The sequence below is a fragment of the Cetorhinus maximus genome, unplaced genomic scaffold (genome assembly GCF_964194155.1).
Source record: "Cetorhinus maximus unplaced genomic scaffold, sCetMax3.hap1.1 HAP1_SCAFFOLD_956, whole genome shotgun sequence".
Taxonomy (NCBI): domain Eukaryota; kingdom Metazoa; phylum Chordata; class Chondrichthyes; order Lamniformes; family Cetorhinidae; genus Cetorhinus; species Cetorhinus maximus.
Genome location: NW_027596898.1, coordinates 91,411 through 105,266, shown reverse-complemented (window position 1 = coordinate 105,266; position 13,856 = coordinate 91,411). Strand labels below are relative to the sequence as shown.

The following is a 13,856-nucleotide window of genomic DNA, read 5'->3' as shown; positions in this document are numbered from 1 at the left end:
TCCAGATCTCTGCTGCTCAGTCATGTATTATTACATTGTTGTAACATGCTCCTGATGTTAACCCTTTACTCTGCAGGTGTCAGTATTAAATACCGGCTAGATGGGAATCTCTAACCTCAGTTGCCTCCATGCCATTATCAGTTTAATACATTCACCTTGCGCTCTCATCTCTGAGTCAGGGCTTTGCAAGTTCAAGTCCCATTCCAAAGATTTGTGTACAATATCCAGACTGGCACTCCCAGTACCGAGGGAGTGTGTGTGTGTGTCTGGACTGCAGTCATTTGGTGCATGCAAACAATGAGATTGTCTGGACTGATCTGCAGATGTCTCCTACTTCAGTCACCAGCTCAGTCATTTGGAGGGGAACTTCCAGGTGGTGGTGTTCCTCATGTGTCTGCTGCCCTTGTCCTTCTAGATGGTAGTGGTCGTGGGTTTGGAAGGTGCTGTCTAAGGAACCTTGGTGAGTTGCTGCAGTGCATCTTGTAGATGGTACACACACTGCTGCTACTGTGCGTCGGTGGTGGAGGGAGTGAATGTTGGAGGTGGTGGAGGGAGTGAAGGTTTGAGGTTGTGAATGTTTGAGGTGGTCGAGCTAGGGAGTGAATGTTTGAAGTGGAGGAGGGAGGAAATGTTTGAGGTGGAGGAGGGAGGGAATGTTTGAGGTGGTGGAGGGAGGGAATGTTTGAGGTGGAGGAGGGAGGGAATGTTTGAGGTGGTGGAGGGAGGGAATGTTTGAGGTGGTGGAGGGAGGGAATGTTTGAGGTGGCGGAGGGAGGGAATGTTTGAGGTGGCGGAGGGAGGGAATGTTTGAGATGGAGACGGAGATGAGGCGAAGGTACAGACTGTTGGAAGAAAGCCCAGACTCGTGACCAAGTCGCCTCTGAGCTGGAGGCTGTCCAAAGTGGACAGTGAGGAGCAAGGAAGTGGTAGTGTGGTCACTGTAGGGGATTTAATAATCAGCAAGATCGAGAGTCCCGCCTTGTGAGGCGCCTGGGGTGGGAGACCTCTCGAACCAGCTGAAAAGGATATTGCAGAGAGAGCGTCCAGCTATTGTGTTCCACATTCGGACCAACAACACACAGACCTGTAGGTCAGAGGTCCTGTTTGGAAAGCCCCAGCCACTCGGAGCTAAATTAGAGAGGATCACGGGGATCCTAATCTCTGGAGTATTGCCCGAGCCACATGCAAATTGCCTTAGCGATAACAAGATCAGGGAGGTGAAGATGCGGCTGAAGGAGAGGTGCGGCAAGAGGAGTTCCATTTAGAATCGTTCCAGCACAGAAGGTGGCCATTCAGCCCATCCTATCCATGCTGGATCTCCTAAGGAGCAACTGACGTACTGCCACTCACCCCGTCCTCTCTCCGCATCCCCATCTTTCATGGGACACTCGTACCGGGACCTGCAGGGACCATCTCCTCAAACTGGAACCAAGGACCTAGCGGAGAGGAAAAATAAGGCAGTCACGAGGGCTTTTGTAACTCGGGTGATGGGTTCGGGTAGGAAAAGCTTAGGGTAGGAGTAACAGTGCTCTAGTGCCTGCCCATGTAGGGAAAAGAATAAGATGAAAAGCGATTAAACCAGGAGAGAGAGCTAGGAGACTCGAGAGTAAAACATTCAAGCAGATGGGCAGGGCAGCGAGAATCAAACGGCAGAGGACAGACTGTAACCCAAACCAGCCCACACTCGCAAAACCCAAACCAAAACACCCGCTGTTAGAAGTGATTCCACAATTGGACAGCACTAGCTGAACATTCCTGAGCGCACTAATAACTACCTCGAACTGGTTGTTAGCATCATCAGTTGAGCGTGTAACATGGCTCATTTACACCTGCTAGAAGCAACATACAGGGACCCGTACCACAAACAACAGGAATATATTCAAGCCCTGTGCCTTTCTCGAATTTTTGAGAGCTTGGGGAGCCTACAGTTAGTTCCCCATTGCTTTCTCCATGACAACGCCTCGGCCAATTAGAGTCGACTTGCTAACCCTACAGCATCCCTTTTCTCCTGCAGTATAAATCGTTGTGAGAGTTTGAAATTTGGCATTTGTCCCGATGAGTGCAAGACGAGAAACACATCGACAAGGTCTTTCTTTTCAACAATATTCACGTTCTTTATATAGACACACGGGGTATAAGGAACAAGCCGAATGAATTACAGGAGATTACACTTCAAGGAAGTGGCTTGTTTGGCTGTGAAAAGTTTAAGGATGTCACAAGGTTGCGCGAGGCCCTATGGAAACCCATCGGGAACAGGAGGGGGAGGTGGGAGAAGAGTAGAGGAGTGAAGAGAGGCAGTCAAGAATGATTCACAACTTGCTTTATTCTACGATTATAATAATGATGTGCCGAGGACCTCACAGCTTGGATAAAAAGGCGAGTTGAACACCACTCGCGAAGGAGCTGAAGAGTTTGGATGGAAGCTATACTGCTGGGTCGCTTTTCCGAAGGGAGTGCTATCCACCCCCTGCCCCGCCGGTTTTGTGTCCGAGGATTGGATGCTCCCATTCGCATCAGTCCACCTTGTCCTTCCACATCGGGCTCATGGTGAGGCCACCCTGAGCAGGCCGTGGGGTCCTTCTCTTGAGGCCAGGGGTCAGCGTATCAAACATGGCTCCCTTTCCAGCGCTTGTCACCTTTCCCTCCAGCATTCATCAGACGGCAACGGCGACGGGAACATTGGATGATTCTTCCAACTCCCACCCGATTCCAGAGACACTGAGGCCAAACCTGTCTCCCCAGTCAGATCTCGCCCGTCATCGTCGTTGCCTCCAGACTCGACTATCCCAACCCTCTCCCGGCTGCTCTCCCACATTCTACCCTCCAGAAACTTCAGCTCATCCAAAACTCTGCTGCTCCCCGTGTCCGAACTCGCACCGAGTCCCCGTTCACCCATCCCCCCCTGTGCCCGCTGACCCACACTGGCTCCCGGTCCGGCAACACCTCCATTTTCAAATTCTCACCCTCGTTTTCAAATCCCTCCTCACCCCCTCCCTATCTCTGTAACCTCCTCCAGCCCCTACACCCCTCCCTATCTCTGTAACCTCCTCCAGCCCCTACACCCCTCCCTATCTCTGTAACCTCCTCCAGCCCCTACACCCCTCCCTATCTCTGTAACCTCCTCCAGCCCCTACACCCCTCCCTATCTCTGTAACCTCCTCCAGCCCCTACACCCCTCCCTATCTCTGTAACCCCCTCCAGCACCTACACCCCTCCCTATCTCTGTAACCTCCTCCAGACCCTACACCCCTCCCTATCTCTGTAACCTCCTCCAGATCCTACAACCCTCCCTATCTCTGTAACCTCCTCCAGCTCCTACACCCGTACCTATCTCTGTAACCTCCTCCAGACCCTACACCCCTCCCTATCTCTGTAACCCCCTCCAGCACCTACACCCCTCCCTATCTCTGTAACCCCCTCCAGCACCTACACTCCTCCCTATCTCTGTAACCTCCTCCAGCCCTTACACCCCTCCCTATCTCTGTAACCTCCTCCAGCTCCTACACCCGTACCTATCTTTGTAACCTCCTCCAGACCCTACACCCCTCCCTATCTCTGTAACCTCCTCCAGACCTTACACCCCTCCCTATCTCTGTAAGCTCCTCCAGCCCCTACACCCCTCCCTATCTCTGTAACCTCCTCCAGACCCTACACCCCTCCCTATCTCTGTAACCTCCTCCAGCCCCTACACCCCTCCCTATCTCTGTAACGTCCTCCAGCTCCTACACCCCTCCCTATCTCTGTAACCTCCTCCAACCCTTACACCCCTACCTATCTCTGTAACCTCCTCCCGCCCCTACACCCCTCCCTATCTCTGTAACATCCTCCAGCCCCCACACCCCTCCCTATCTCTGTAACCTCCTCCAGCTCCAACACCCCTCCCTCTCTGTAACCTCCTCATCCCTACACCCCTCCCTATCTCTGTAGCCTCCTCCAGCTCCTACGCCCCTCCCTATCTCTGTAACCTCCACGTCCCTATGCCCCTCCCTATCTCTATAACCTCCTCCAGCCCCTACACCCCTCCCTATCTCTGTAACCTCCTCCAGCTCCAACACCCCTCCCTCTCTGTAAACTCCTCGTCCCTGCACCCCTCCCTATCTCTGTAGCCTCCTTCAGCTCCTACGCCCCTCCCTATCTCTGTAACCTCCACGTCCCTATGCCCCTCCCTATCTCTGTAACCTCCTCCAGCCCCTACACCCCTCCCTATCTCTGTAACCTCCTCCAGCCCCTACACCCCTCCCTATCTCTGTAACCTCCTCCAGTCCCTACAACCCTCCCAATCTCTGTAACCTCCTCCAGTCCCTACAACCCTCCTTATTTCTGTATCCTCCTCCAGTCCTTACAACTTTCCCTATCTCTATAACCTCCTTCATTCCCTACAACCCTCCTTATCTCTGTAACCTCCTCCAGTCCCTACAATCCTCCCAATCTCTGTAACATTCTCCAGTTCCGACAACCCTCCCAATCTCTGTAACCTCCACGTCTCTACACCCCTTCCTATCTCTGTAACCTCCTCCAGCTCCTACACCCTTCCCTATCTCTGTATCCTCCTCCAGTCCCTACAACGTTCCTTATCTCTGTAACCTCATCCAGCCCCTACACCCCTATCTCTGTAACCTCCTCCAGCCCCTATACCCCTCCCTATCTCTGTAACCACCTCCAGTCCCTACAACCCTCCCAATCTCTGTAACATCCTCCAGTCCCTCCAACCCTCGCAATCTCTGTAACCTCCTCCAGTCCCTACACCCCTCCCTATAACTGTAACTTCCTCCAGCCCCTACACCCCTCCCTATCTCTGTAACCTCCTCCAGACCCTACACCCCTCCCTATCTCTGTAACCTCCTCCAGATCCTACAACCCTCCCTATCTCTGTAACCTCCTCCAGCTCCTACACCCGTACCTATCTCTGTAACCTCCTCCAGACCCTACACCCCTCCCTATCTCTGTAACCCCCTCCAGCACCTACACCCCTCCCTATCTCTGTAACCCCCTCCAGCACCTACACTCCTCCCTATCTCTGTAACCTCCTCCAGCCCTTACACCCCTCCCTATCTCTGTAACCTCCTCCAGCTCCTACACCCGTACCTATCTTTGTAACCTCCTCCAGACCCTACACCCCTCCCTATCTCTGTAACCTCCTCCAGACCCTACACCCCTCCCTATCTCTGTAAGCTCCTCCAGCCCCTACACCCCTCCCTATCTCTGTAACCTCCTCCAGACCCTACACCCCTCCCTATCTCTGTAACCTCCTCCAGCCCCTACACCCCTCCCTATCTCTGTAACGTCCTCCAGCTCCTACACCCCTCCCTATCTCTGTAACCTCCTCCAACCCTTACACCCCTACCTATCTCTGTAACCTCCTCCCGCCCCTACACCCCTCCCTATCTCTGTAACATCCTCCAGCCCCCACACCCCTCCCTATCTCTGTAACCTCCTCCAGCTCCAACACCCCTCCCTCTCTGTAACCTCCTCGTCCCTACACCCCTCCCTATCTCTGTAGCCTCCTCCAGCTCCTACGCCCCTCCCTATCTCTGTAACCTCCACGTCCCTATGCCCCTCCCTATCTCTATAACCTCCTCCAGCCCCTACACCCCTCCCTATCTCTGTAACCTCCTCCAGCCCCCACACCCCTCCCTATCTCTGTAACCTCCTCCAGCTCCAACACCCCTCCCTCTCTGTAAACTCCTCGTCCCTGCACCCCTCCCTATCTCTGTAGCCTCCATCAGCTCCTACGCCCCTCCCTATCTCTGTAACCTCCACGTCCCTATGCCCCTCCCTATCTCTGTAACCTCCTCCAGCCCCTACACCCCTCCCTATCTCTGTAACCTTCTCCAGCCCCTACACCCCTCCCTATCTCTGTAACCTCCTCCAGTCCCTACAACCCTCCCAATCTCTGTAACCTCCTCCAGTCCCTACAACCCTCCTTATTTCTGTATCCTCCTCCAGTCCTTACAACTTTCCCTATCTCTATAACCTCCTTCATTCCCTACAACCCTCCTTATCTCTGTAACCTCCTCCAGTCCCTACAACCCTCCCAATCTCTGTAACATTCTCCAGTTCCGACAACCCTCCCAATCTCTGTAACCTCCACGTCTCTACACCCCTTCCTATCTCTGTAACCTCCTCCAGCTCCTACACCCTTCCCTATCTCTGTATCCTCCTCCAGTCCCTACAACGTTCCTTATCTCTGTAACCTCATCCAGCCCCTACACCCCTATCTCTGTAACCTCCTCCAGCCCCTATACCCCTCCCTATCTCTGTAACCACCTCCAGTCCCTACAACCCTCCCAATCTCTGTAACATCCTCCAGTCCCTCCAACCCTCGCAATCTCTGTAACCTCCTCCAGTCCCTACACCCCTCCCTATAACTAACTTCCTCCAGCCCCTACACCCCTCCCTATCTCTGTAACCTCCTCCAGTCCCTACAACCCTCCCAATCTCTGTAACATTCTCCAGTTCCGACAACCCTCCCAATCTCTGTAACCTCCACGTCTCTACACCCCTTCCTATCTCTGTAACCTCCTCCAGCTCCTACAACCCTCCCCATCTCTGTACTTTCCTCCAGCCCCTACACCCCTCCCTATCTCTGTAACCTCCTCCAGCCCCTACACCCCTCCCTATCTCTGTAACCTCCTCCAGCCCCTACACCCCTCCCTATCTCTGTAACCTCCTCCAGCCCCTTCACCCCTCCCTATCTCTGTAACCTCCTCCGGCCCCTACACCCCTCCGAGATCTCTGCGCTTCTCCAATTCGGGCCTCTTGAGCATCCCCCGATTCCCATCGCTCCACCATTGGCGGCCGTGCCTTCAGCTGCCTGGCGCCCTGAGCTCTGGAATTCCCTCCCTAAACCTCTCCACCTCTCTCTCTCTCTCCCCTCCTGCAGGAAGCTGCTCAAAACCGACTTCTTTGAGCACCCTGACTTGGAAATATATCGGCCGTTCCTTCACTGTCGCTGCGTCCAAATCCTGGAACTCCCTCCCTAACAGCACGGTGGGTGTACCTACACCACAGGGACTGCAGCAGCTCAAGAAGGCAGCTCACCCACCACCTTCTCAAGGGGCAATTAGGGATGGACAATAAACGTTGGACTAGCCACGTCACAAGTACAGATTATGATCAGAGAAGAGGGCTGCAAGAATCCCAGGCATTTTTCACTCTCCCCTCAACTCCTTTGGTGGTTTTAAGTCCGAAGACTCTGGCTTACTCTTGAAATGGGTGAATCTTCCGACGTTCGGAGAGGGAAAAGAGCAGGGCTAGTGGAAAATTTGACTTGGTGGGGATTGGGAATTGGGTGCAACACATCAAAGTATGAAGAGTATAGCTTGGGCGGTGGGGGAGGGCGAGCACTGTAGAATCCTACAGCCCAGCAGGAGGTCATTCGGCCCATCGTGCCTGTTCCGGCTCTTTGAAAGGTCTATCCAATTAGCCCCCTCTCCCTCCCCTGCTCTTTCCCCCCATATCCCTGCAATTGTTTCCCCTTCCAGTATTTATCCGATTCCCCCCCTTTTGAAAGTTCCTATTGAATCTGTTTCCACCGCCCTTTCAGGCAGCGCCTTCTAGATCACAACAACTCGCTGTGTAAATAAAAAACAAATTCTCCTCATCTCCCCCTCTGGTTCTTTCCCCGATTCTCTTCAATCTGTGTCCCCCTCTGGTTACCGACCCTCCTGCCCAGTGGAAACAGTTTCTCCTTATTGACTCTGTCCGAACCCCCCTTCCTGATTCCGAACGCCTCGATTCAATCTCCCCCTTAACCTTCTCCGCTCTAAGGAGAACAATCCCAGCCTCTCCACACAAACTGAAGTCCCTCATCCCTGGTCCTATTCGGGGTCAATCTCCCTCCCGCACCCTCTCCGAGGCCCTTCACATCCTCCCTAGAGTGCGGGGAGCCTGGAATCGGGCACAATATTCTGAGGAACTTGAGGATAAGGGGAAAACCTCTTCAACTGGACTGAGATTCTCCTGGAAACATTGTCCAGGTTACCCTTACACTCCTTTCAAAACAACAACGGGTGACAGGATTGAAGAGACAAGATTGAAGCTGCGGATCTGAAGAGGCTGAGTTCAAGTGGGGAGGGGGGAGGGGAAGTTCGGAAATTCAACACTGGGGGGCGGCGTCGGACAAGTGTCGCTTTGATGCCAATGGGCACCAGCCGGGAGCAAATCCTGGCAGGAGTCGGGGCAGGGAGAGGGAGGGAGGGAGGGGGGGAAACGGGCAGGCGTCAGCGGCTATGGACCCGGCGGTGCCCGATGAGGTTGGAGGCGCTCTTGAAGCCCTTGCCGCACTGGGCGCAGCGGTAGGGCCGCTCCTCGGAGTGGGTGCGGCGGTGGACGGCGAGGGCGGAGGACTGGCGGAAGGCCTTGGCGCAGTCCGGGCAGGCGTAGGGCCTCTCGCCGGTGTGGGTGCGCTGGTGCTTGACCAGGGTGGAGCGCTGGGTGAAGCCCGCGGCGCAGACGGGGCAGCGGTGGGGCCTCTCGCCGGTGTGGGTGCGCTCGTGGCTGGCCAGGTTGTGGGCCAGGCGGAAGGTCTTGCCGCAGTGGCCACAGCGGTAGGGGTCGGCGGCCACGTGCAGGCCCCGGTGCTTGGAGAGCGAGGACAGCTGCTTGAAGGCCTTGCCGCAGTCCGGGCAGCGGTGAGGCCGGGGCCCCTCGTGCCGGCGCCGGTGCGACTCCAGGAAGCAGGCCAGCCGGAAGACCTTGCCGCACTCCGGGCAGCCGTGGGGGGCCTCGGCGGCGGCCGGCTGCGGCGGAGGGGGGGGCCCGGCGTGCTCGCTCCGCCAGTGGGCCTCCAGCTCCCGGCAGTCCAGGAAGGCCTGGCCGCAGCCCCGGCACTTGCAGAGCTTCTGGCCGGCGTGCGAGCGCTGGTGCCGGGCCAGCTCCTCGGCCCGGGCGAACTCCAGGCTGCACAGGCCGCAGCGGCGGGGGTAGGCCCCGCTCCCCGGCGACGCCCCGGCGACGGGGGCGTGGGTGCGCCGGTGGGCTGTCAGGTGGTGCGAGTGCAGGAAGCGGCGGCCGCAGGCTTGGCAGGCGAAGCGCCGCTCGGCCCCGTGGATGCGCCGGTGCTTGGCCAGGTTGGACGAGCTCTTGAAGGCCTTGCCGCACTCGCCGCAGCGGTAGGCCCGCTCGGCCCCGTGGGTGCGGCCGTGGGCCCGCATGGAGGAGGCCTGGCTGAAGCGGCGCCCGCACACCGGGCAGGGGAAAGGCCGCTCGCCCGTGTGCCGGCGCCGGTGGGCCTCCAGGTGGTGCCGCTGCACGAACTCCTGGCCGCAGGCCCCGCACTGGTACTGCCGCTCGCCCCGGTGGAGCAGCTGGTGCCGCAGCAGGTTGTAGGAGGTGCCGAAGCCCTTGCCGCAGGGGAGCGGGCAACGGTAGGGCCGCTCGCCGCTGTGAACCCGCCCGTGCCGCTTCAGGTCACACTGCTGCTTGAAGGTGCGCCCGCACTCGGCACACGCGAAGCGGACGTCTCCAGGTGAGCGAGGTTCCGGCTCCGGTGTCACCGCTGAACCATCGGCGCCACCTGCAACCAAAGAAACACCCGTCAGCGAAGCAAAACCAGGACTCAAAAGCGCCAGCGCTCAAGGAGATGGGCTGAATGGCCTCCCGCGGTCAATTTTAATTTTACCGACCCGCAGGAGCCACCGAATCCTTCCCCCCCCACCCCACCCCCCAACCCCGCCCAGTGTTGCTCCCACGGAGAGTGGAGCTCAGTCGGCAAAACTAATTTTCGCCCAATCACCTCGGCTGCCCAGCCTGCAAGCTGCCTCCACAATCCTCACTCTGTGCTCCATTAAAACAGAAACTCGTTCAAAAGGGGGTGAGAACCCATACACCAAGTCTGCAGCGACTGGTGTCTCTCAGTCCCCCCCCTCTCTCAGGGAGATATCTGTACACTGACTGGTGTCTCTCAGTCCCCCCCCATCTCTCAGGGAGATATCTGTACACTGACTGGTGTCTCTCAGTCCCTCTCTCTCTCTCAGGGAGATATCTGTACACTGACTGGTGTCTCTCAGTCCCTCTCCCTCAGGGAGATATCTGTACACTGACTGGTGTCTCTCAGTCCTCTCTCTCTCAGGGAGATATCTGTACACTGACTGGTGTCTCTCAGTCCTCTCTCTCTCAGGGAGATATCTGTACACTGACTGGTGTCTCTCAGTCCCCTCTCTCTCTCTCAGGGAGATATCTGTACACTGACTGGTGTCTCTCAGTCCCTCTCTCAGGGAGATATCTGTACACTGACTGGTGTCTCTCAGACCCTCTCTCTCAGGGAGATATCTGTACAATGACTGGTGTCTCTCAGTCCCTCTCTCTCAGGGAGATATTTGTACACTGACTGGTGTCTCTCAGTCCCTCTCTCTCAGGGAGATATCTGTACAATGACTGGTGTCCCTCAGTCCCTCTCTCTCAGGGAGATATCTGTACACTGACTGGTGTCTCTCAGACCCCTCTCTCTCAGGGTGATTCCTGACAGTTCACTTTGGCAAGAAGAATAAAAAAGCAGATTATTACTTAAATAGAGAATGGCTGCATAATTCTAAGGTGCAGAGGGATCTGGGTGTTCTCGTACATGAGTCACAATAAGTTAGTATGCAGGTACAGCAAGTAATTAAGAAGGCTAATGGAATGTTATCCTTTATTATGAGAGGGATTGAATATAAGAGTAAGGATGTGATGCTTCAGTTACGCAGGGCATTGGTGAGACTGCATCTCGAATACTGTGTGCAGTTTTGGTCTCCTTATTTAAGGAAGGATGTAAATGCATTGGAGGCGGTTCAGAGGAGGTTTACTAGATTGATACCTGGAGTGAGTGGGTTGTCTTATGAGGAAAGGTTGGACAGACTGGGCTTGTTCCCACTGGAGTTTAGAAGAGTGAGGGGTGATTTAATTGAAGTTTACAAGATCCTGAACGACCTTGACAAGGTGAACGTGGAAAGGATGTTTCCTCTTGTGGGTGAGTCCAGGACTCGGGGGTCACTGTTTTAACATTAGGGGTCGCCCTTTTAGGACAGAGATGAGGAGAAATATTTTTTCTCTCAGAGGGTCATGAGTCTTTGGAATCTCTTCCTGAAAAGGCGGTGGAGGCAGAGTCTTTGAATATTTTTAAGGCAGAGCTAGATAGATTCTTAATCAGCAAGGGGATGAAAGGTTATCGGGGGTAGGCAGCAACGTGGAGTTAAGGTTACAATCAGATCAGCCATGATCTTAATAAATGGTGGAGCGGGGCCGAGTGGCCTACTCCTGCTCCTAATTCGTACCTTTGTATGTCAACTCTTACAATGGTAACAGCCTATGTAAACATGTCACACTGCAATTACAACCTCCCACCAGTGGTGGTGCTGTAACATATTTTTGACACCTCCCCGCACCTTAGCCTGTCCTGTGGCGATGCTTCGGTGCTCCATGCCAATCTACATTGGTTTACCACGTTGCTGTAACTTTCTCCGTTCAAAGCAAGTGGTCTAAATTGCATCGTGTATTTTCTAAACGTTAAGAAGCTAGAAGCAATGGCTCTCTGACGAGGTTTGGGAGCTAGGCAGATAGACCATCGAAATGTCATGAACAGAAAATAAGAAAAATAAAACGAATCATGGAAAAATGAAAAAATGTAACGCTGACCTTTATATTTCAAGAACTAGAATACAAGGTGTTGAAGTTGTGATTCAGCTGTACAATGTCCGAATTAGACCACACCCGGAGTCACTGTGAGCAGCTCTGGGCGTCGCACCTTAGGGAGGGCACATCGTCCTGGGAGGGAGTGCAGTGCGGATTCACCGGAATGATTCTGGGAGTCCGAGGGTTAAACGATGTGAAGAAATTAAAGACAGACTAGGGTTGTATTCCCTGGAATTTAGAAGGTTAAAGGAGGTGATTCGATCAAAGTTTTCAAGATATTTAGGGGAACTGACAGGATCGAGAGAGAGAGAGAGAAACTATTCCCGCTGGTCGGGGAGTCTGGGAACCGGGGGTGGGGGGTTACAGAGTCTAAAAAATTCGAGCCAGACCTTTCAGGAGTGAAATTGGGAAACACTTGGTCACACAAAGGGTGGGAGAAGTTTGGAAATCTCTTCCGCAAACGGCGATCGACGCTGGGATCGATTAGATTTCAATCTCAGATTGAGAGGTTTTTTTTGTTATCCAAAAGGCATTAAGGGACACGGGGCAGGGGGGGCGAAGGTGGGTCGATGGGGTTAGATCACAGATCAGCCGTTGTACTGGTTGGGGGGTGGGGGGGATAGGATCGAGGGGCTGAATGGTCTCCCGTCTCCAGGACTCTGCTGAGCGCGATCCTGGAGTAAAAAGCATCGGGGACATTAAAAAGGATTGCGTGCTTTTGTCGCTGTCTGTGAAGATGTCTCTTTAACCAGATATATATATATTTTTAAAAATCTCAAAAACGAGGGGGGGAAAACGGGCAGTTTGGCTGACAGTCAAGCCACATCCAATTGGGTAATGAGTCCTTTTGCTTTCCAGTTGGTGTAGGGAGGCAACGCGTCACAAGGGTGGATGTGCTGGCAGAATAGTGGGCTGGAGCGAGTCACGTCGAGAGACCACCAGGGGTAGATTTAATCACAGCTGGGGGAACCCTTACCCGAGCACCTCCCTGTCACACTCGAATCTGTAGCAGGCAGTCTCACGGTGGGGGGGTGCATGCCCCCCAGGTGGTCCGAGGGGAGGGAGAAGGAGGGTGTGTGAAGTCTGGGCTGACATCAATAAACAGCATTAAGATAGGGAAGAGGTCTGATTGCATTAACCAATAGGGAGAAGCCCCCCCCCACCCCTGTTTAAATGCTGCTGAATGAATGCACAGGTACCTCCCTGTCCTGGGCTCCCCTCCACCCTCTCTGACTCCAGGTGAGCAGGTTACCTGGCATTGTCCTGTAACAGCTCCAATCCTCAGGCAGCTCTGTCTCTCTCTCTCTCTCTCTCTCTGGGTCCCTGCAGCCTCTCCCCACAATGCATTACCTCCATTTCCTGACATGCTCAGTGCTCCACCAGGATAGGGGACTTTCCAGGGCTCGAGGAACTCTGGGTAGACCCATCCGCCATCGCCAGCATTCACCAGCAAGGTGGCAGGACTGGCTCGCCCTCCCCTGTAAGCAGAGTGGACCTTCGAGGTATCGTTCGGACGGGAGAAATCAATGCAAGCGAGTTCAATATCGCCGCGCCCATCGTTTTTAGTGACGGTGCATTTGTATTTCCACCTTGTTCAGAGCGGGTGTAACCCATGGTGGGGGGGCTTTTCCCCCTCTGAGGCTCTGTCGCTGGGAAATCCCCAAACAATGGCGGCAGTCATTGCCCAGCCTGCCACGTGACAGACAACCCACCCAGCCAAGGGGACCGCGTATGTGCCGTGTGCATTGTCCGGAGTCACTGCTAGGGGCTGCATCCCAAATCCCAACATCAATCCCAACCCCAAACTCAAACCACACCCCCCCCCCCCCAAATCCCAACATCAATCCCAACCCCAAACTCAAACCCTCCCCCACCCCCCCAAATCCCATCACTCATTCCAACACCAAATCCCCAAACCACATTCCCAACCCCCAACCTCATTCCCAACCGTGTTCTCAACCCCCCCAGTCCAATCTTATTCCCAGGCTAATTCCCAACCCCAAAGCAATCTCATTCCTAAATCCCAACTTAATCTCATTCCCAACTCCCAACCCATCCTCATTCCCATTCTCATTCCCAAACCCTAACAGTTCATTCCCAACTGTGTCCCAACTCCTAACCCAACCTTATTCCCAACGTCATTCTCAAAGCCCAATCCAACCCCATTCCCAACTCCCAACCCAACCTTATTCACAGAATCTCTCAGTGCAGAAGAGGCCCTTCGGCCCATCGAGTCTGCACCGACA

The 13,856-nt window shown here is 54.6% G+C and overlaps 1 protein-coding gene across 1 annotated transcript; it reads right to left on the bottom strand.

Annotated features, from left to right (window-relative positions):
- Positions 1-8,204: 8,204 nt before the first annotated feature.
- LOC144675337 (uncharacterized) lies at positions 8,205-12,922 on the bottom strand. Its single transcript, XM_078536172.1, has 2 exons — positions 12,863-12,922; positions 8,205-9,517 (listed from the first exon to the last, which is right to left on the bottom strand). The coding sequence occupies exons 1-2, from the start codon at positions 12,867-12,869 to the stop codon at positions 8,223-8,225; spliced, it is 1,302 nt and encodes a 433-aa protein (XP_078392298.1). The 5' UTR covers positions 12,870-12,922; the 3' UTR covers positions 8,205-8,222.
- Between the last annotated feature and the right edge of the window lie 934 nt (positions 12,923-13,856).